We start from the raw sequence: 23079 nt of genomic DNA, 5'->3' as shown, positions 1-23079 counted from the left end.
TAATGTACTGGACAACTTTGTGACATCAAATGGACTTTGATGGTCAAGATGTGTTGGTATCTGTACTGATACAATACAGGGAGACATAGTGGAGTGGTAATGCGCATGCAAGCAGTTGCTCCCGACGCCACTTGGGTACACTGCAGCATCCACCAAGAGGCTCTCACTATCAAGGGAATGACTGACAGCTTGAAAGATATTTTGGACACTACAGTGAAAATGGTTAACTTTGTTAAAGCAAGGCCCCTGAACTTTCATGTATTTTCAGCACTATGCAATGATATGGGCAGTGACAATTTAACGCTTTTACAACATACAGAAGAAGTGCGCTGGTTATCATGGTGCAAAGTAGTGACACGTTTTTTTGAATTGAGAGAAGAGCTTAAAGGACAGCACACGTCTTTCCATCAGTGTATGATTTTTTTGTGTGCAAATGAACTCAAGCTTACCGGACAATGTCAAATGTGATATAGCACCTGAGTGAGTTGGGTGCGCAATTACGCATGTACTTTCCCGAAACGGATGACACAAACAACTGGATTCGTTATCCGTTTCATGCCCTGCCTCCAGTCCACTTACCGATATCTGAACAAGAGAGCCTCATCGAAATTGCAACAAGTGGTTCTGTGAAAATTTAATTTAATCAGAAGCCACTGGCAGATTTCTGGATTGGGCTGCGCTCAGAGTATCCTGCCTTTGCAAATCACACTGTTAAGACACTGATGCCCTTTGCAACCACGTACCTATGTGAGAGTGGATTCTCGGCCCTCACTAGCATGACAACGAAATACAGGCACAGACTGTGTGGAAAAAGACACTCTCTCCAATACAGCCCAGAGTTATGTGTATCCTTTCAAGCACACCTTTCTCATTAACCTGTGGTGAGTTATTGACAATTGTTGATGAACAAATAAGGTTTTATATGTAAGATGGCTAAGTAAAGAGCAAAATGTATTATATTTTGTACCCTGGTCCTATAATAGCTCTTTGTCACAACCCGGCTAGGGGGAAGTGACAAACTCACACACCATTCTTATGTTTAATAAATGTATCTTATAGTGTGTGTGTGTGGCAGGCTTACAATGATGGCAAAAACAACATTCGAGATTGTGCTGACCCTGGTGCTAGGGGTCAGCGTACCACAGCTGGAGGTTGAATGTTTGAAGGGGTACGGGACTATAAAATGTTTGGGAACCACTGCCCTACAGGATTGCTTTAATTTTCCTACAGCATTTCCCCATTAATCAAATTATGTTCATTACATTTTTCAAAGGGGTGCCAAGAACAAGTTTTCTGCGCATCACAGCATACTAGACAAGTAAACAGTCATGTATTTTAATAAAAATATTTAATTACCAAAATAAAAAGTTCAACATTCCCAAAGACCAGATCTTACACACTGTTTAGCATACCCTTCCAAAGTGAAGTGCAACCTGCTCAGCTACTCTAGGTGCTTGCATGTGACATTTTCTGAAATAGCAGCAATGTTGACTTTGTGTGATACAGTACAGTGCTTAGTATTTTAAAATGGTAGAAAACAAACAGATCAGTATGCAAATAACATCTCTAACCCTATGTAAGAAATGGCACCCTATTCCCTGGCTTATATTAGTGCACTACTTTTGACCAAAGCCCCGTAGGTTCTTGTCAAAAGTAGTGCACTTGATAAGGAATAGGGTGCCATTTCAGACGCAACTGTGCATGTCTTTATACTCTGCTTCTCATTTGGGAACAGAGCTCAAGCAAAACAATGCAGTAACAACAACATTTCAATCCACCTGACAGTGAAACAACTCTTTAATTATAAACTAGCCTAATCTGAGGGACATCTTAAATAATTCAATATTACACGTTCAAATCAAATGGAAAAAAATATAGATATGAACATCTCATAGTGATATGAAACATATGCAAATATACAACAAGTCACCTCTCTCTCACTTGCACTCTGTTTGGACACACCTACTCATTCAAGGGTTTCTTTATTTATTTTTTACTATTTTCTACATTGTAGAATAAGTGATGACATCAAAACTATGAAATAACACATATAGTGTAGTAACCAAAAAAAGTGTTAAATCAAAATATACAGTGCCTTGCGAAAGTATTCGGCCCCCTTGAACTTTGCGAACTTTTGCCACATTTCAGGCTTCAAACATAAAGATATAAAACTGTATTTTTTTGTGAAGAATCAACAACAAGTGGGACACAATCATGAAGTGGAACGACATTTATTGGATATTTCAAACTTTTTTAACAAATCAAAAACTGAAAAAGTGGGCGTGCAAAATTATTCAGCCCCTTTACTTTCAGTGCAGCAAACTCTCTCCAGAAGTTCAGTGAGGATCTCTGAATGATCCAATGTTGAACTAAATGACTAATGATGATAAATACAATCCACCTGTGTGTAATCAAGTCTCCGTATAAATGCACCTACACTGTGATAGTCTCAGAGGTCCGTTAAAAGCGCAGAGAGCATCATGAAGAACAAGGAACACACCAGGCAGGTCCGAGATACTGTTGTGAAGAAGTTTAAAGCCGGATTTGGATACAAAAAGATTTCCCAAGCTTTAAACATCCCAAGGAGCACTGTGCAAGCGATAATATTGAAATGGAAGGAGTATCAGACCACTGCAAATCTACCAAGACCTGGCCGTCCCTCTAAACTTTCAGCTCATACAAGGAGAAGACTGATCAGAGATGCAGCCAAGAGGCCCATGATCACTCTGGATGAACTGCAGAGATCTACAGCTGAGGTGGGAGACTCTGTCCATAGGACAACAATCAGTCGTATATTGCACAAATCTGGCCTTTATGGAAGAGTGGCAAGAAGAAAGCCATTTCTTAAAGATATCCATAAAAAGTGTTGTTTAAAGTTTGCCACAAGCCACCTGGGAGACACACCAAACATGTGGAAGAAGGTGCTCTGGTCAGATGAAACCAAAATTGAACTTTTTGGCAACAATGCAAAACGTTATGTTTGGCGTAAAAGCAACACAGCTCATCACCCTGAACACACACTATCCCCACTGTCAAACATGGTGGTGGCAGCATCATGGTTTGTGCCTGCTTTTTTTCAGCAGGGACAGGGAAGATGGTTAAAATTGATGGGAAGATGGATGGAGCCAAATACAGGACCATTCTGGAAGAAAACCTGATGGAGTCTGCAAAAGACCTGAGACTGGGACAGAGATTTGTCTTCCAACAAGACAATGATCCAAAACATAAAGCAAAATCTACAATGGAATGGTTCAAAAATAAACATATCCAGGTGTTAGAATGGCCAAGTCAAAGTCCAGACCTGAATCCAATTGAGAATCTGTGGAAAGAACTGAAAACTGCTGTTCACAAATGCTCTCCATCCAACCTCACTGAGCTCGAGCTGTTTTGCAAGGAGGAATGGAAAAAAAAAATTCAGTCTCTCGATGTGCAAAACTGATAAGAGACATACCCCAAGCGACTTACAGCTGTAATCGCAGCAAAAGGTGGCGCTACAAAGTATTAACTTAAGGGGGCTGAATAATTTTGCATGCCCAATTTCAGTTTTTGATTTGTTAAAAAAAGTTTGAAATATCCAATAAATGTCGTTCCACTTCATGATTATGTCCCACTTGTTGTTGATTCTTCACAAAAAAATACAGGTTTATATCTTTATGTTTGAAGCCTGAAATGTGGCAAAAGGTCGCAAAGTTCAAGGGGGCCGAATACTTTCGCAAGGCACTGTATTTGATTCTTCAAAGCAGCCAACCTTTGCACACTCTTGGTATGTGTTATTTCATAGTTTTGATGTCTTCATTATTATTCTACAATGTAGAAAATAGTAAAAAAGGTTCCAAGAGTGTGCAAGGCAAAGGGTGGCTACTTTGAAGAATATCACATATAAAATATATTGATTTAAAAAGAAAATTGGTTACATGATTCCATGTGTTATTTCATAGTGTTGATGTCTTCCCTATTATTCTACAATGGTACTAATATATATATATATATATATAGACACACTTTATATTCCAGTGCCAGTTAAGTTGCAGCTCTCTTTGATTAGTTGTTCTGTGTTAACTACAATCATTTATCAATTAAAAACAAACTATTCCTTCCACTTTCAAAAGAAAATGGAAAATATTAATGAAAGAAAATCCACAATTTATAAGTTGGAAAAACATTTGAATGTATTTAGCACCTGTTTTTCCTTTCCATCTTAACACTCAGTGCTAAGACATGACAAAAGAGCAAATGACATTGGATATTGCTGTTTTGAATCCAAATAGACCTCTAATTTGCTCATCCTCCATCCTGTTGCACAGTACAGTATTTTCTTCAGAATTACTAAGATATGCAGTTATTTGCAGCAAATGCTACAGTTCATAGCAGGCAGATTCGAAAGTGATACATCGTGTTAGACAACAATGCACATGTGATTGAATAGCTCACATTCTTGATAGGAACAAGTCAAGGATGTGTTTAGTAATGGAATAATACGAGGGTAGACTGCTGCCCTTTTTCCCTTCAAACACTGATTAGTCAGACTAAATAATACAAGGTAAAAAGAGAACACTGCATTTTTAATAGTCACGTTGAAGTGTGCAAATAATGTAAGCGTTTCAGGGGATGACAACATGAACACCCACAAGAAGTACTGGTGGTGAGAGCATGGAGGCAGTCTCCCAGTATGGACTGTGACGGAACAGATCTCCGTTTCTCTGGAGTGTTTTGTTGAAGATGTTCTGAGACGGTGGTGATGGGTTGAGACATTAGGACTTGAAGACGTGCACAGCTCTCACAACGTACTGCCTGCAGATGGGACACTCGCTCATCCGCTTACCACACTTGGTGCAGGTGACCATGTGACCACACTCCAGAAGGACGCAGTCAATCGCAGCATCCATGCAGATCCTACACAAGCTGTTATCCAGGTTGGTCAGCTGGGCCTTCTCCCGATCTGGAGGAAGACAGAGGGGAGGAATCAGAAAAAAGTAAAAGAACAACATGACATACAGATGAGAGTGGAGGAGAGCAATGATGATGTCATGCCCCGAAGAGGTAGAAGAGAGTGACACTGCCTTGAAGAGAGATCCCAATATCTCCTCTCTCTCTCTTATCTAGGGTGCCTTAACATAGGAAGGTCATGGCTGGTACAAAGCAGAGGGCAAGCTCCATACAGGCTCCTGGAAATAGCAGCGCTGGATAAAAAGGCTTCCATACGAGGAGTTTCCATGACAACAAGACCTGTTCCTCATCCTGACGGTGTATCAGTGGATGTTTGAATTCAGACATCATGCAGCTGGACATATTTAGCTTTATAGAAATACAGTGCCTTCAGAAAGTAAATTGAGACTTTTTATGTCACTGGCCTAAACACAATGCCCCATAATGTCAAAGCGGAATGTTAATAGATTTTTTAATTAAAAATTAAAAGCTGAAATGCCTTCAGTCAGTAAATATTCAACCCCTTTGTTATGGAGAGCCTAAATAAGTTAAGGAATAAAGCATTTCCTAAGTCACATAAATTGTGCTGATTCACTGTGGGCAATAAGTGTTATAACATGATTTTTTAAATGACTACCTCATCTCTGTACCCCACACATACAATTATCTGTAAGGTCCCTCAGTCGAGCAGTGAATTTCAAACAAACATTCAACAGCAAAGACCAGGGAGGTTTTCCAAAGCCTCGCAAAGAAGGACACCTATTGGTAGATGGGTAAAAAAAAAAAAAGAAGCAGACATTGAATGTCCCTTTGAGCATGGTGAAGTTATTATTTACACTTTGGATGGTGTATCAATACACCCAGTCACTACAAAGATACAGGCGTCCTTCCTAACTCAGTTACCACAGAGGAAGAATACCGCTCAGAGATTTCACCATGAGGCCAATGGTGACTTTAAAACAGTTACAAAGTTTAACGGTTGTGATAGGAGAAAACTCAAGATGTATCAACATTGTAGTTACTCCACAATGCTAACCTAAATGATAGAGTGAAAAGAACAAAATACAAATATAACAAAACATGCATCCTGTTTGCAATAAGGCACTAAAGTAAAACTGCCAAAAATGTGGCAAAGAAATAAACTACATGTCCTGAATACAAAGAATTATGTTTGGGGCAAATCCAACACATCACTGAGTACCACTTTTCATATTTTCAAGCATGGTGGTGACTGAATCATGTTATGGGTATGCTTATCATCGGTAAGGACTAAGGAGTTATCTTTATTAGGATAAACAGAAACAGAATAGAGCTAAGCACAGGCAAAATCCTAAAGGAAAATCTGGTTCAGTCTGCTTCCTAGCAGACACGGAGACAAATACACCTTTCAGCAGGTCAATACCCTAAAACACAAGGCCAAATATACACTGGAGTTGCTTACCAAGACAACATTAAATGTTCCTGAGTGAACTAGTTATACTTTTGAATCTGCTCCAAAATACACTGAGCAAAAATGTAAACGCAACATGTTAAGTGTTGGTCACATGTTCCATTATCTATTTTTTTTACATTTTTAATTTAATAAATCTCTGTACAGATGAACATTCTCTGCATGATACTTCACTGCCTCAAACCAGCTATTCCATCTGGTGCTCAGTGCTTCAAGGAGGAGCCTTGTCCTGCACAAACTCCTTCATAATGAGGAAGCTCATCTTCTCGTTCTGGCAGACTTCTCGAAGAAGACAGATCTCATTCATGTCACAAGTGATGCAACTTCAGAGAAGTATTTGTTGTGCTGCCAGGTCTCACCCACCAGATTGATGACATGACAGAGACAGGTTACATGGACACTGTTGGGCATCACTCCTTTCAGAACCTCCTTGTATGCCTTCAGTCAGTAGGAGGCATTATCTGTGTCCAACGCCCAGGCATCATTCAGGTTCAGATGGTTGCTGTGGAGGGAGGCTAGTAATGATTGGGAAAACGTTGAGTAGTTGTATTTGTCCATGAAAATGACATCCATCAGAAAGTACTGGTTTTCAACACCTGTAATTAAACATAAGGAAAAACTTTGATTTAACCTAAAATAATATTGTGACAAAATAAAGGTCTTATTTAAATTCCAAGTGTAAACACAATATAGATACAGCGATAGTTAGCTAGATGGAGAGGCAGACAGCTGCTGACATTATGCATCACTATATTTCAACACGATAGCTCGTCGTTTGGAATATCACAATTTGCATGCGGACAATTCACATTGCAGAATGTAAATGTAGGCTATTACAATGGTATATTAATAGGCTGTTAAGTTAACTCAGCAATGACGATGTTTAGAACGCTGTAATCCCTTGCATCTGTTGTCTCGTCAACAACCACCGCAAACTTCATGCCACGGATCTTCTGTAGAACAGCAGTCATATGTTGGTCGAACACACAGGCAGGTGAGTTTGACAGGGGCTGCTCTCATTTTCGGGCAACGCTCCTCCCTGTTTGCAATGCTTCACTAGAAAGGGCTGGAGCTTTCTTAGCTTTTCTAACATGCTGACCACACAGCTCGCGTAGGAAAATACATTTACACAAACTTAGCAAAGAAAGAAAAGTCCCTTTTTCAGGACACTGTCTTTCAAAGATAATTCGTAATAATCCAAATAACTTCACAGATCTTCATTGTAAAGCGTTTAAACACTGTTTCCCATGCATGTTCAATGAACCATAAACAATTAATGAACATGCACCTGTGAAATGGTCGTTAAGACAGCTTACAGACAGTAGGCAATTAAGGTCACAGTTATGAAAACTTGGGACACTAAAGAGGCCTTTCTACTGACTCTGAAAAACACCAAAAGAAAGATGCCCAGGGTCCCTGCTCATCTGTGTGAACGTGCCTTAGGCATGCTGCAAGGAGGCATGAGGACTGCAGATGTGGCCAGGGCAATAAATTGCAATGTCAGTAATGTGAGACGCCAAAGACAGAGCTACAGGGAGACAGGACGGAGAGCTGATCGTCCTCGCAGTGGCAGACCATGTGTAACAACACCTGCACAGGATCGGTACATCTAAACATCAAACCTGCGGGACATACAGTGGCGAGAACCTACCAACCAGTAAGAATTCCGGCTCTCACAGACCTGTTAGTTTTTCTTTAAGAAGCCCTCCTGTTCTCCACTCATTACTTGTATTATCTGCACCTGTTTGAACTTGTTGCCTGTATAAAAGACACCTGTCCACACACTCAATCAAACAGACTCCAACCTCTCCACAATGGCCAGGCCAGAGAGCTGTTGCCGCAATTATTAGAAAATGGAAGAAATTCAAGATGACGGTCAATCACCCTCAGTCTGGGGCTCCATGCAAGATCTCACCTCGTGGGGCATCAATGATCATGAGGAAGGTGAGGGATCAGCCCAGAACTACACGGCAGGACCTGGTTACAAAGAGAGCTGGGACCACAGTCCCAAAGAAAACCATTAGTAACACACTACGCCGTCATGGATTAAAATCCTGCAGCGCACGCAAGGTCCCCCTACTCAAGCCAGCGCATGTCCAGGCCTGTCTGAAGTTTGCCAATGACCACCTGGATGACCCAGAGAAGGGAGATGACCCAGAGAAGGTCAAACTTTTTGGGTCAAAAATAGAGCTTTTTGGTCTAAACTCCACTCGCCGTGTTTGGAGGAAGAAGGATGAGTACAACCCCAAGAACACCATCCCAACCGTGAAGCAAGGAGGTGGAAACATCATTCTTTGGGGATGCTTTTCTGCAAAGGGGACAGGACGACTGCACCGCATTGAGGGGAGGATGGACGGGGCCATGTATCGCTAGATCTTGGCCAACAACCTCCTTCCCTCAGTAAGAGCATTGAAGATGGGTCGTGGCTGGGTCTTCCAGCATGACAACAATCTGAAACACACAGGCAACTAAGGAGTGGCTGCGTAAGAAGCATCTCAAGGTCCTGGAGTGGCCTAGCCAGTCTCCAGACCTGAACCCAATAGAAAATCTTTGGAGGGAGCTGAAAGTCCGTATTGTCCAGCAACCGCTCCGAAACCCGAAGGATCTGGAGAAGGTCTGTATGGAGGAGTGGGCCAAAATCCCTGCTGCAGTGTGTGCAAACCTGGTCAAGAACTACAGGAAACGTATGATCTCTGTAATTGCAAACAAAGGTTTCTGTACCAAATGTTAAGTTCTGCTTTTCTGATGTATCAAATACTTATGTCATGCAATAACATGCAAATTAATTACTTAAAAATCATACAATGTGATTTTCTGGATTTTTGTTTTAGATTCCGTCTCTCACAGTTGAAGTGTACTAATGATAAAAATTGCAGACCTCTACATGCTTTGTAAGTAGGAAAACCTGCAAAATCGGCAGTGTATCAAATACTTGTTCTCCCCACTGTATATGAATTGATTGCCCCCTATCTATCTTCAGAGTTCGTTCTGTTCGGTGACCTAAACTGGGATATGCTTAACACCCCGGCCATCCTACAATCTAAGCTAGATGCCCTCAATCTCAAACAAATCATCAAGGAACCCACCAGGAACAACCCTAAATCCGTAAACATGGGCACCCTCATAGATATTATCCTGACCAACTTGCTCTCTAAATACACCTCTGTTTTCAACCAGGATCTCAGCAATCACTGCCTCATTGCCTGCATCCGTTATGGTTCCGCGGTCAAACGACTGCCCCTCATCACTGTCAAATGCTCCCTAAAACACTTCTGCGAGCAGGCCTTTCTAATCAACCTGGCCTGGGTATCCTGGAAGGATATTGACCTCATCCCTTCAGTAGAGGATGCCTGGTTTTTCTTGACAGGTAATTTCCTCATCATCTTAAATAAGCATGACCCTTTCATAAAATGTAGAACTAAGAACAGATATAGCCCTTGGTTCACTCCAGACCCGACTGCCCTCGACCAGCACAAAAACATCCTGTGGCGTACTGCACTAACATCGAATAGTACCCGCGAAATGAAACTTTTCAGGGAAGTCAGGAACCAATACACACAGTCAGTTAGGAAAGCTAAGGCTAGCTTTTTCAAACAGAAATTTGCATCCTGTAGCTCTAACTCCAAAAAGTACTGGGACACTAAAGTCCATGGAGAATAAGAGCACCTACTCCCAGCTGCCCACTGCACTGAGGCTAGGAAACACTGTCACCCCCGATAAATCCACGATAATCGAGAATTTCAATAAGCATTTCTCTACCACGGCCAACAACTCCGCACCCCCCGCAGCTACTTGTCCAAACCTCCCCAGCGTCTCCTTCCCAAATCCAGACAGCAGATGTTCTGAAAGAGCTGCAAAACATGGACCCGTACAAATCAGCTGGGCTAGACAATCTGGACCCACTCTCTCTAACATTATCCGCAGCCATTGTTGCAACTTCTATTACCAGTCTGTTCAACCTCTCTTTCGTATCATTCGAGATCCCTAAAGATTGGAAAGCTGCCGTGGTCATCCCCCTCTTCAAAGGGGGTGACACTCTAGACCCAAACTGTTATAGACCTATATCCATCCTGCCTTGCCTTTCTAAAGTCTTTGAAAGCCAAGTAAACAAAACAGATCACCTACCATTTCGAATCCCACCGCACCTTCTCCGCTGTGCAATCCGGTTTCCGAGCTGGTCACCGGTGCACTTCAGCCACGCTCAAGGTACTAAACCGCCATCATAACCGCCATCGATAAAAGACAGTACTGTGCAGCCGTCTTCATCGACCTGGCCAAGGCTTTCGACTCAATCACCGTATTCTTATCGGCAGACTCAACAGCCTTGGTTTCTCTAATGACTGCCTCGCCTGATTCACCAACTACTTCTCAGAGAGTTCAGTGTGTCAAATCAGAGAGCCTGTTGTCCGGACCTCTGGCAGTCTCTATGAGGGTACAACAGGGTTCAATTCTCGGGCCGACTCTCTTCTCTGTATATATCAATGATGTCGCTCTTGCTGCGGGTGATTCCTTGATCCACCTCTACGCACCTCTTCTGTATACATCTGGCCCTTCTTTGGACACTGTGTTAACAAACCTCCAAACGAGCTTCAATGCCATACAACACTCCTTCGGTGGCCTCCAACTGCTCTTAAATGCTACTAAAACTAAATGCATGCTCTTCAACCGATCGCTGCCCACACCCGCCCGCCCGACTAGCATCACTACTCTGGACGGTTCTGACTTAGAATATATAAATACCTAAGTGTCTGGCTAGACTGTAAACTCTCCTTCCAGACTCATATTAAGCATCTCCAATCCAAAATTAAATCTAGAATTGGCTTCCTATTTCGCAACAAAGCCTCCTTCACTCACGCTGCCAAAAATACCATCGTAACACTGACTATCCTACCGATCCTTGACTTTGGCGATGTCATTTACAAAATAGCCTCCAACACTCTACTCAGCCAACTGGATGCAGTCCATCACAGTGCCATCCGTTTTGTCACCAAAGCCCCAAATACTACCCACCACTGCGACCTGTATGCTCTCGTCGGCTGGCCCTTGCTACATTTTCGTCGCCAGACCCACTGGCTCCAGGTCATCTATAAGTCTTTGCTAGGTAAAACTCCTTATCTCAGCTCACTGGTCACCATAACAACACCCACCCGTAGCACGCGCTCCAGCAGGTATATCTCACTGGTCATCCCCAAAGCCAACACCTCTTTGGCTGCCTTTCCTTCAAGTTCTCTGCTGCCAATGACTGGAACGAATTGCACAAATCACTGAAGTTGGAGACTTCTATCTCCCTCACTAACTTTAAGCAACAGTTATCTGAGCAGCTTACCGATCACTGCAGCTGTACATAGCCCATCCGGAAATAGCCCATCCAACTACCTACCTCATTGCCATATTGTTTTTATTTACTTTTTTGCTCTTTTGCACACCAGTATTTCTACTTGCACATCAATCACTCCCAGTGTTAATTAGCTTATTTGTAATTACTTTGCCACTATGGCCTATTTATTACCTTGTAACTCTGTGTTGTTGTTTTTTGTCGCACTGCTTTGCTTTATCTTGGTCAGGTCGCAGTTGTAAATGAGAACTTGTTCTCAACTGGCCTACCTGGTTAAATAAAGGTGAAATAAATTTTTAAAGGAAAGGTACAGGATGGCAACAACTGCCCGAGTTACACCAGGAACGCACAATCCCTCCATCAGTGCTCAGACTGTCCGCAATAGGCTGAGAGAGGATGGACTGAGGGCTTGTAGGCCTGTTGTAAGGCAAGTCCTCACCAGACATCACCAGCAACAACTGCGCCTATGGGCACAAACCCACCGTCACAGGACCAGACAGGACTGGCAAAAAGTGCTCTTCTCTGACGAGTCGCGGTTTTGTCTCACCAAGGGGTGATGGTCGGATTTGCGTTTATCATCGAAGGAATGAGCGTTACACCAAGGCCTGTACTCTGGAGCGGGATCGGAGGTGGAGGGTTTGGAGGGGGGGGGTCCATCATGGTCTGGGGTGGTGTGTCACAGCATCATCGGACTGAGATTGTTGTCATTGCAGGGAATCTCAATGCTGTGCGTTACAGGGAAGACATCCTCCTCTCTCATGTGGTGCCCTTCCTGCAGGCTCATCTTGACATGACCCTCCAGCATGACAATGCTACCAGCTATACTGCTCGTTCTGTGCGTGATTTCCTGCTAGACAGCAATGCCAGTGTTCTGCCATGGCCAGCAAAGAGCCCGGATCTCAATCCCATTGAGCACGCCTGGGACCTGTTGGATCGGAGGGTGAGGGCTAGGGCCATTCCCCCCAGAAATGTCCTTGAATTTGCAGGTGCCTTGGTGGAAGAGTGGGGTAACATCTCACAGCAAGAACTGGCAAATCTGGTACAGTCCATGAGGAGATGCACTGCAGTACTTAATGCAGCTGGTGGCCACACCATAATAATGCAGCTGGTGGCCACACCATATTAACTTTTACTTTTGATTTTGACCCCCCTTTGTTCAGGGACACATCATTCCATTTCTGTTAGTCACATGTCTATGGAACTTGTTCAGTTTATGTATCAGTTGATGAATCTTGTTATGTTCATACAAATATTTACACATGTTAAGTTTGCGGAAAATAAACGCAGTTGACAGTGAGAGGACGTTTCTTTTTTTGCTGAGTTTACATGTTATGCAATCATTGCACCCACACTGGACGCGCAAGCCAACGAGTGTCTGGGTTGCCAAGCGCTAAAATAGAAGTCAGTTCTATTTGTGACGCTCTCACATCTCCTCGTTGGTTTATAGAAGCAGATCCTCATGTGCCATCTCCTCATTGGTTATACCCAAGTTGGGTGATTAAAAGATGAACTGAGGTCGGTCGGTCGTGGTAATACTATGAGATTAGATGCCAATCACCATATAAAGTCCAAAGAAGAAAAAGCCTGGAAGGAGAGATGACTAGAAACGATTCGGTTGACCGTTTTATGTGTAGATTAACTGTCAGAGTAGAGGACCTTGTGCATTTCAGATAAAATATTTGCGCACGATGGCACGCGCGCGTCCAGTTTGGGTACGGTGTAAGGGGATGTCAGATTCAGTGCAAACAGCCACAAAGTCCTGAATAAATTCTCATCTTGAATCTGCTGATGCGCTTGCACAAGTAATAGGTCGTTTGAAGAGGCATGCTCTGGCTAACACGGTGCTTTTCCTTGTTCACATGAGCTTTACACTTTAAGTGGTCATCACACATATTTTTACAGGTCCAATCAATACTATGTTGACAGAATTTGCAAAACAGCTTATCACCTGACTCATAATAATCCTTTGGGCATTGCTCTGCTCTGAATTTAGGGGTTAGGGTCAAATCTTTCCATTTTTTTTTGATGACTTGGACGTCTTAGACGACCTCTTCGAAATGTTTCTCAAAATAACAGCCAAGTTGTGAGGTGACGTAAGGGTCTCACGCATGACCGACCACCCTCTCAAAACACCCCAGTCGAAAATGGAATTATTTGTCTAGGCCTACTCACCTGTAATTTTACAATTATTGAATAATTTAGGTCACTACAATAATTAGGCCTACTTTATTTTATTTTTTAAATACATATCAGGCAAATTATGGACAATTCTGCAATATTTCACATTTTACAGTTGATTCCATTTTTAATACCAAATTCAGTGATTCCATCCGTCTTTTCCACATCGTGAAAATCATAGGGCCCTAATACTTTCCGAAAGCACTGTATGTGTGTGAAGTTATTAAATACTATCTTGGGCTTTCCAAGAGGTAATACACTTAAGGATTGCACTTGGGAGACCGGTTCTTATACACCAATGGAAAGGGGCAAAGATGGCGTCCAATAGCGAAACATGCTCAGAATGCATGGAGGTACCCTTGGTATGGATGAGATACAAAAACACCATGATTGATGTGCAGCAGGAGTAGTAGTGGTGGTGGTGGAACCAGATGCAGTAAGTAAGGTGAAACTCCTGCATGCATCACTAAGGGCTGTATATGAGGATGGATGCCTGTGTTACATGCATGCGGAGGGGCTGGGCCATGAGATGGTAAGAGTGACCAGGTCAACAGTTGGAGTGACCAGGGGAACACTTGCCTTTTTCAGATACCTTACCTCCAATCCCTCCAATGCAGATGGGAGGAAGGGGCAAGGCCACCACTTGAAAGGAAGGAGTAAAGCAACTGTCAATAAATACTGATTCTGATTTTTTTTAAACACTACAGAAATCAACTCTGAAGGAACTCTGAAGGTACAATATTAAAGGCAGCTACAGTAATGAACATACTGTACGTCCTGAGCTAGAATATCACTGACGAGACAGAGACTGAAGGGTTACATGTTAAGTAGCTGTACTTTCCATTCCTGGTCCAAACTTTACATATCATCATGTAACATCACAAAAGACAGACAGAGCAGTGATTTCTTACCTGAAGTTATAGCTGTGTTCACGTTTTCCACTAGAGGAAAGTAAGAAAAAACATTTAGGTACTCAAGCTAATAAAACTATCGTACACCATTTTAATTGAAAAACATGGCATGGTGATGACCATAGGAGTTGATGGGACAGCTCAAACAGATCTGGGACCAGGCTCACTGCTACTCACATGACTTCCTGTTCTCCTCTGTCTCTCTGTACAAGTGGCTGACGCGCTCTACCAGCTCCCACTTCTCGCAGCAGCCTGAATAGTTGACAAAATTCCTGGCCAGGATCTCCTTCAGTTGTCTGACGGACAGACCCTCGATGTCCCTCAGGCAAGAGATGTCTGAGAGAGAGGCCCGTGCTCGCTGCCACGTCTGAGGGATCACCTACAGGATGAGAGAGGGGAGCCATTAGCCATTACATACAGTTGAAGTCGGAGGTTTACATACACCTTAGCCAAATACATTTAAACTAAGTTTTTCACAATTCCTGACATTTAATCCAAGCAGAAATTCCCTGTCTTAGGTCAGTTTGGATCACCACTTCATTTTAAGAATGTAAAATGTCAGAATAATAGCAGAGAGAATGACTTATTTCAGCTTTTATTTATTTCATCACATTCCCAGTGGGTCAGAAGTTTACATACACTCAATTAATATTTGGTAGCATTGCCTTTAAATTGTTTAACTTGGGTCAAACTTTTCGGGTAGCCTTCCACAAGATTCCCACAATAAGTTGGGTGAATATTGGCCGATTCCTCCTGACAGAACTGGTGTAACTGAGTCATGTTTGTAGGTCTACACATTTTCTATGGGATTGAGGTCAGGGCTTTGTGATGGCCACTCCAATACCTTGACTTTGTTGTCCTTAAGCCATTTTGCCACAACTTTGGAAGTATGCTTGGGGTCATTGTCCATTTGGAAGACACATTTACGACCAAGCCTTAACTTCCTGACTGATGTCTTGAGATGTTGCTTCAAAATATCCACATAATATTCCTTCCTCATGTAGCCATCTATTTTGTGAAGTGCACCAGTCCCTCCTGCAGCAAAGCACCCAAACAACATGATGCCGCCACCCCCGTGCTTCATGGTTTGGGATGGTGTTCTTCAGCTTGCAAGCCTCCCCCTTTTTTCTCCTAACATAACGATGGTCATTATGGCCAAACAGTTCTATTTTTGTTTCTTTAGAACCGAGGACATTTCTCCAAAAAGTATGATCTTTTTCCCCATGTAGTCTGGCTTTTTTATGGCGGTTTTGAAGCAGTGGCTTCTTCCATGCTAAGTGGCCCTTCAGGTTATGTCGCTTTAGGACTTGTTTTAATGTGCATATAGATACTTTTGTACCCATTTCCTCCAGCATCTTCACAAGGTCCGTTGCTGTTGTTCTGGGATAGATTTGCACTTTTCGCACCAAAGTACTGTAACGACCCTGGGTTTATAAGCGCGGATATCGACTCTGCCGCTTGAGCATGCCTTTGGGGCACAGTCGATAGCGCGCTGGACTTCAGGCTAGAAGGTCGAGGGTTCGAGACCTGCTCCCTGCTTGTTTCACTACATTGGTGTCAGAAGTGGGATCGGACCTTGCATCCACGACAGTGAGTGTGCATGGCCTGTGAGCGTGTTCCTGTAAGATGTAGAGTCGCAAGCTAGCGCGAGGACGTACTCTTTGAAAGGAGGGAGTAGTGTAACGACCCTGGCTTTAAAAGCGCGGATATCGACTCTGCCGCTCGAGCATGCTTTTGGCGCACAGTCGATAGTGCTCGGGACTTCGGGCTAGAAGGTCGAGGGAACGAGACCTGCTCCCTGCCTGTTTCATTACAGTACAGTCATCTCTAGGAGACAGAACGTGTCTCCTTCCTGAGCGGTATGACGGCTACGTGGTCCCATGGTGTTTATACTTGCGTACTATTGTTTATACAAATGAACTTGGTAACGTTTGTCACATCCTGACCTTAGTTCCTTTTTTATGTCTCTATTTTAGTTTGGTCAGGGTGTGAGTTGGGGTGGGCATTCTATGTTTTTGTTCTGTTTTGTATTTCTGGTTTTGGCCTGGTATGATTCCCAATCAGAGGCAGCTGTCAATTGTTTTCTCTGATTGAGAACCATACTGAGGCAGCCTGTTTTCCCATTATGGGTTGTGGGTAGTTATTTTCTGTTTAGTGTGTTTTGCACCTGACCGAGCTGTTTCGGTTGTTTCGTTTGTTCCTTGTTGTATTTAGTGTTCAGTTCATTAAAATAATGATAAACATTTACCAAGCTGCATCTTGGTCCTCACCTTCTTCCACCAACGGTCGTTACAACTTTAGGCATTTGGAAATTGCTCCCAAGGATGAACTATACTTATGGAGTTTTACAAATTTTTTCTGAAGTCTTGGCTGATTCATTTTGATTTTCCTATGATGTCAAGCAAAGAGGCACTGAGTTTGAAGGTAGGCCTTAAAATACATCCACAGGTACACCTCCAATTGACTTAAATTGTCAATTAGCCTATCAGAAACTTCTAAAGCCATGACATCATTTTCTGGAATTTTCCAAGCTGTTTAAAGGCACAGTCAACTTAGTGTGTGTAAACTTCTGAGCCACTGGAATTGTGATACAAATTAATTATAAGTTAAATAATCTGTCTGTAAACAATTGGAAAAAAACAGTTGGAAAAATTACTTCCTAACCAACTTGCCAAAACTATAGTTTGTGAACAAACAATGTGTGGAGTGGTTGAAAAATGAGTTTTAATGACACCAACCTAAGTGTATGTAAACTTCTGACTTCAACTGTACATGACACATACTGCATTGGAGAGAAAGTTGCACCCCTCTGAATAAGCTCCAGATGCTGTAAGAGGTAGCCTACTGGGTGATGTTTATTATTTACCTCTGGTGTGTGTTCACTGGGTTCCAGGTTCAGGGTGGAGAGAGATGTAGCGTCTCCTATATCCTATACAGCCAAAACAAACACAAAAACACAGGATTCAGACGGAAACCTCCACAGAGAACTATAAATACTTACTGTACAGTCCAGGCAGGGATAGGATTAGTCACCCGCTGCTTAGTCCATAGATACCTGGGGGACTACTATGTTTACCTTCCATTCATAGTAAAGCTTCTACTGCTGTCTGCACCAGCTGAGCTTTTTTGTTTACAGGACTAGAAAAACAGGACAGGGCTACTTCCTATATAATTTGAGAGAGGAGGCTAGGGGAGAGTCCAAGAGGAGGCCTCATCTCTCTATTGGGAGGGGGGTCCAACAAGATGCCTCATCTCTTCAAAAGGGGAGACACTCTAGGCCCAAACTGTTACAGACCTATATTCATGCTGCCCTGTCTTTCTAAAGTCTTTGAAAGCCAAGTGAACAAACAGATCACCAACCATTTCGAATCCCACCATACCTTCTCCACTATGCAATCTGGATTCCAAGTTCCTAAACGATATCATAACCGCCATCGAAAAAAACCGTACTGTGCAGCCATCTTCATCGACCTGGCCAAGGCTTTCGACTCTGTCAATCAAATCAAATCAAATTTTATTTGTCACATACACATGGTTAGCAGATGTTAATGCGAGTGTAGCGAAATGCTTGTGCTTCTAGTTCCGACAATGACTTCTAGTTCCGACAATGACCATATTCTTATCTGCAGACTCAACAGCCTTGGTTTCTCTAATGACTGCCCCTCGCCTGGTTCACTAACTACTTCTCAGATATGGCCAGAGGTCTGGACTCTCTCTATGAGGTGCCACAGTGTTCAATTCTCAGGCAGACTCTCTTCTTTGTATATATCAATGATGTCGCTCTTGCTGCGGGTGACTCTTTGATCCACCGCTATGCAGACGACACCATTCTGTATAGCTTCAATGCCATTCATCACTGGTTCCGCGGCCTCCAACTGGTCTTAAATGCTAGTAAAACTAAATGCACACTCTTCAACCGATCACTACCCGCCCGCCTGTCCAGCATCACTACTCTGGACGGTTCTGACTTATGTGGACAACTATAAATACCTAGGTGTCTGGCTAGACTGTAAACTCTCCTTCCAAACTTATATTAAGCATCTCCAATCCAAAATGAGTATCTAGAATCGGCTTCCTATTTCGCAACAAAGCCTCCTTCACTCACGCTGCCAAAAATAACATCGTAACACGGACTATCCTACCGATCCTTGACTTTGGCGATGTCATTTACAAAATAGCCTCCAACACTCTACTCAGCAAACTGGATGCAGTCTATCACAGTGCCATCCGTTTTTTCACCAAAGCCCCATATACTACCCACCATATTCGTCGCCAAACCCACTGGCTCCAGGTCCTCTATAAGGCGGGGCTTTACCTAGCAAAGACTTATCTCAGCTCACTGGTCTCCATAGCAACACCCACGCGTAGCAGGCGCTCCAGCAGGTATATTTCACTGGTCATCCCCAAAGCCAACATCACCTTTGGCCTCCTTTCCTTCCAGGTCTCTGCTGCCAATGACTGGAACGAATTGCAAAAATCACTGAAGTTGGAGACTTTTATCTCCCTCACTAACTTTAAGCGTCAGCTGTCAGAGCTGCTTACCAATCGCTGCAGCTGTACATAGCCCATCTGTAAATAGCCCATCCAACCAACTACCTACCTCATCCCCATATTTGTTTTTCTGCTCTTTTGCACGCCAGTACTTCTACTTGCACATCCTCATCTGCACATCTATCCATCCAGTGTTGATTTCTAAATTGTAATGACTTCACCACTATGGCCTATTTATTGCCTTACCTCCTTACTTCATTTGCACACACTGTATACAGTGTGTTATACAGTGTGTTATTGACTGTACGTTTGTTTATCCCATGTGTAACTCTGTTTATTTTTTTGTCACACAGCTTTGCTTTATCTTGGCCAGGTCGTAGTTGTAAATGAGAACTTGTTCTCAATTGGCCTACCTGGTTAAAAAAATTATAATAAAATAAAATCTCTCTATTGGGGGTGGGGGGAGTCCAACAGGAGGCCTCATGTCTCTATGGAGGGGAAGAGTCCAACAGGAGGCCTCATGTCTCTATGGAGGGGAAGAGTCCAACAGGAGGCCTCATGTCTCTATGGAGGGGAAGAGTCCAACAGGAGGCCTCATGTCTCTATGGAGGGAAAGAGTCCAACAGGAGGCCTCATGTCTCTATGGAGGGGAAGAGTCCAACAGGAGGCCTCATCTTTCTAAGAGTCCAACAATGAAGACGATGGGTCTATGAAATCAACAGAATTTACCAAATCACTCCCATCAATTTTAGTCACCAGGGGTTGACAGTCTGATAAGGACAAGCAAAATGAATGCTTTCTAAAGCTGACATAAGAAACGAACTGTGAAGCTCCATATTTCAGACGTCTTGAATATACTTTCACACACAGAACATCCACAGTCAGTGTTCACCTGCTCTTTGCTAGTCTGAGTACCAGACATTCTGGATTAATCCATAAGAATCACAACCCTGAAATGTATACCTCAGTCAGAGTTTGAGAAGTCAATGAGAAAAGTGAAAAGATCTTCCTTAGTTGTTAATTTTCTTGAAATCTAAAGACACAATTAAATTTGAGCCAATTTCTTAAGTAGTTTAACATGTTTTTTACTCAAACCTCTTGAACGTGTCAAACTGACCCGTTCTCATTTTTGTAAAAAAACAACCACTATATATTGAAGGAATGCCTTTGATTTGAAGGCCTGCACATACGTAGTTCGGCGTGAGACGACCGTTAGACCCAATTACGTGTTTCTGTACATAAGCTTTGAAAGCGGACGTTGCCAAGACATCGCCTACAAGTGTGATCAGGAGTTCTATTGGAGCAGTTTCTGCCTATCTTCATACTGTACTGTCTTTGCCTCAGTCACTTCCAGAGCAGACCTAATACTTTTTACACATTATCTGCATGACGTACCTGGTTGGTAGTTGGGGAGGGTGTAGAAGAAGTATGTGTACCTGGTTGGTAGTCCCTGAGCTGTCGCTCCTGCTGAGCGCTTCCCCCTGAGAGGCGGAGAGAGTAGACAGCTCGGAGGCGGAGCGTGTGGTGGAAGGGGGCGGGGTGTAGAGGGAGCGGGAGTTGAAGCTAGCCATGTCGGGGTCCCCCTCCCTTTCGGTCCCCTGGTGACACAGCACCAGTTCCACCAGGTCCTCCTTCTCCCTGCATGTGTCTGTGGGGACGTTGCGTAGCAGCAGGTACTGCCGCAGGTCTCTGACCCTCAGCCGCATCAGCTGTGGTCTCTGGAAGGCTGTCCCCTTCAGCAGGTGACATGTAGCACATATACGCAAGTTCTCCTGAAGCATGGAGCACAGCGTGCAGAAGCTCTTCTTACAGTCGCAGCAGATATACTGGGGGAGAGAGTGATAGAGAGCGTGTAGGCATTAACCAAGTAGAAGATACAGAAGTGACATTGACAGTAATGTAGGCTCCAGGGCACACTGTGCCTTAATAGGATCTGCAAAGCCTGTCCAATATTCAGCATTTAGAATGTATCTCCATTAAAACATTAGCGCGGAAGGAAGATTCAAAATGATTAAATCTCAGATAAGCAATCCCCTCCCTCATCTGGCTCTATATACAGTACCTTGAACGGTCGTTTGTTCTTAACAAAGCTACACTCATGTTTAATATTCAATAGAACCTTCACCGGCTGTAGTGGACAGATGAGAGGAATGTGGGGTATTGGAGCTCAAACAAGGCATGAGGAAGCAGAATATCAATGTCTTGATACTATTACTGTCTTTTTCAATCTTGTGCATCTGTTCCACTCCCTCTCTAGACAGTCGGACAGGAGGCAGGCAGTTAATTTCTTTCATGTCACAAACATCAAACAGTAATAACATGCAAGCCTCGGGATTAGACGCTGTATTGGCATGGTGACTCAGGGCATCAGAGGGACCAAACCAGACAAGTAATGGAATTCAACCCTGCAATATGGAGAGGATCTCTCCCTCTGTCATAACAACAGAACACCCCCCCCCCCAAATCAGACAGGTGTGTCTCACCAGTGGGAGGGGACCACCACACATTTTATTAAATTCTGGCTAGAAATTTGATGAGGCACAGTCTCACACTCATTACCTGCCAATTCTTACTTACACGGGCACCCTCATAGATATCATCCTAACCAACTTGCCCTCTAAATACACCTGCTGTTGTCAACCAAGATCTCAGCGATCATTGCCTGCATCCGTAATGGGTGCAGGCCTTTCCAGATAGGTGATGTTCTGAAAGAGCTGCAAAACTTGGACCCCTACAAATCAGCCGGGCCAGACAATCTGGACCCTCTCTAAAATTATCTGACAATTGTTGCATCCCTGCCTCATTGCCTGCATCCGTAATGGGTCAGCGGTCAAATGACCTCCACTCATCACTGTCAAACGCTCCCTAAAACACTTCTGCGAGCAAGCCTTTCTAATTGACCAGGCCGGGGTATCCTGGAAGGATATTGATCTCATCCCGTCAGTAGAGGATGCCTGGTTATTTTTTTAAATGCCTTCCTCACCATCTTAAATAAGCATGCCCCATTCAAGAAATGTAGAACCAGGAACAGATATAGCCCTTGGTTCTCTCCAGACCTTACTGCCCTTAATCTTGATACTCCCCATCCCGGATCCGGGATCATGAATAAAGCCTCAGGCTCATTAGCATAACGCAACGTTAACGATTTCTGAAAATCGCAAATAAAATGAAAATAATGCGCCTGCTCTCAAGCATAGCCTTTTCTTAACAACACTGTCATCTCAGATTTTCAAAATATGCTTTTGAACCATAGCAAATCAATAATTTGTGTAAGAGTATTGCAAGCTAGCTTAGCATTTTGAGTAGCATTTAGCACGCAACATTTTCACAAAAACCAGATAACCAAATAAATAAAATCATTTACCTTTGAAGAGCTTCGGATGTTTTCAATGAGGAGACTCTCAGTTACATAGCAAATGTTCAGTTTTTCCTGAAAGAATCTTTGTGTAGGAGAAATCGCTCCGTTTTGTACATCACATTTGGCTACCGAAACGAACCGAAAATTCAGTCACCAAAACGTCAAACTTTTTCCGAATTAACTCCATAATATCGACCGAAACATGGCAAACGTTGTTTAGAATCAATCCTCAAGGTGTTTTTTCACATATCTCTTCATTGATATGCAGTTAGCCTTCCCCTCGGAATCGTATGGAAAAATACCAGCAGCTGAAAATGACGCACCAATTTCGACGGAGGACACCGGGCGGACACCTGGAAAATGTAGTCTCTTATGGTCAATCTTCCAATGATATGCCTACAAATACGTCACAATGCTGCAGACACCTTGG

General features: G+C 43.1%; 1 protein-coding gene across 2 annotated transcripts in view; it reads right to left on the bottom strand.

The window, feature by feature from the left end:
* Positions 1-2638: 2638 nt before the first annotated feature.
* The window catches only part of LOC135540230 (E3 ubiquitin-protein ligase RNF34-like), a 33024-nt gene continuing 12583 nt past the window's right edge, over positions 2639-23079 (bottom strand). Inside the window, exons 3-8 of one of the 2 annotated variants that reach the window (XM_064966740.1) lie at positions 20728-21117; positions 17667-17729; positions 14978-15179; positions 14801-14830; positions 14469-14531; positions 2639-4939 (exon numbers count right to left, since the gene is read on the bottom strand). In XM_064966740.1, coding sequence (XP_064822812.1) covers positions 4752-4939; positions 14469-14531; positions 14801-14830; positions 14978-15179; positions 17667-17729; positions 20728-21117 — 936 coding nt within the window. In that variant the 3' untranslated portion in view covers positions 2639-4751. The remainder of the gene's footprint in view (positions 4940-14468; positions 14532-14800; positions 14831-14977; positions 15180-17666; positions 17730-20727; positions 21118-23079) is intronic. The other variant, XM_064966749.1, reaches the window with a different exon arrangement.

The sequence above is a fragment of the Oncorhynchus masou genome, chromosome 1 (genome assembly GCF_036934945.1).
Source record: "Oncorhynchus masou masou isolate Uvic2021 chromosome 1, UVic_Omas_1.1, whole genome shotgun sequence".
Lineage (NCBI taxonomy): Eukaryota > Metazoa > Chordata > Actinopteri > Salmoniformes > Salmonidae > Oncorhynchus > Oncorhynchus masou.
The sequence above is the reverse complement of the archived record's forward strand: the minus strand, read 5'-3'. Positions and strand labels throughout refer to the sequence as shown.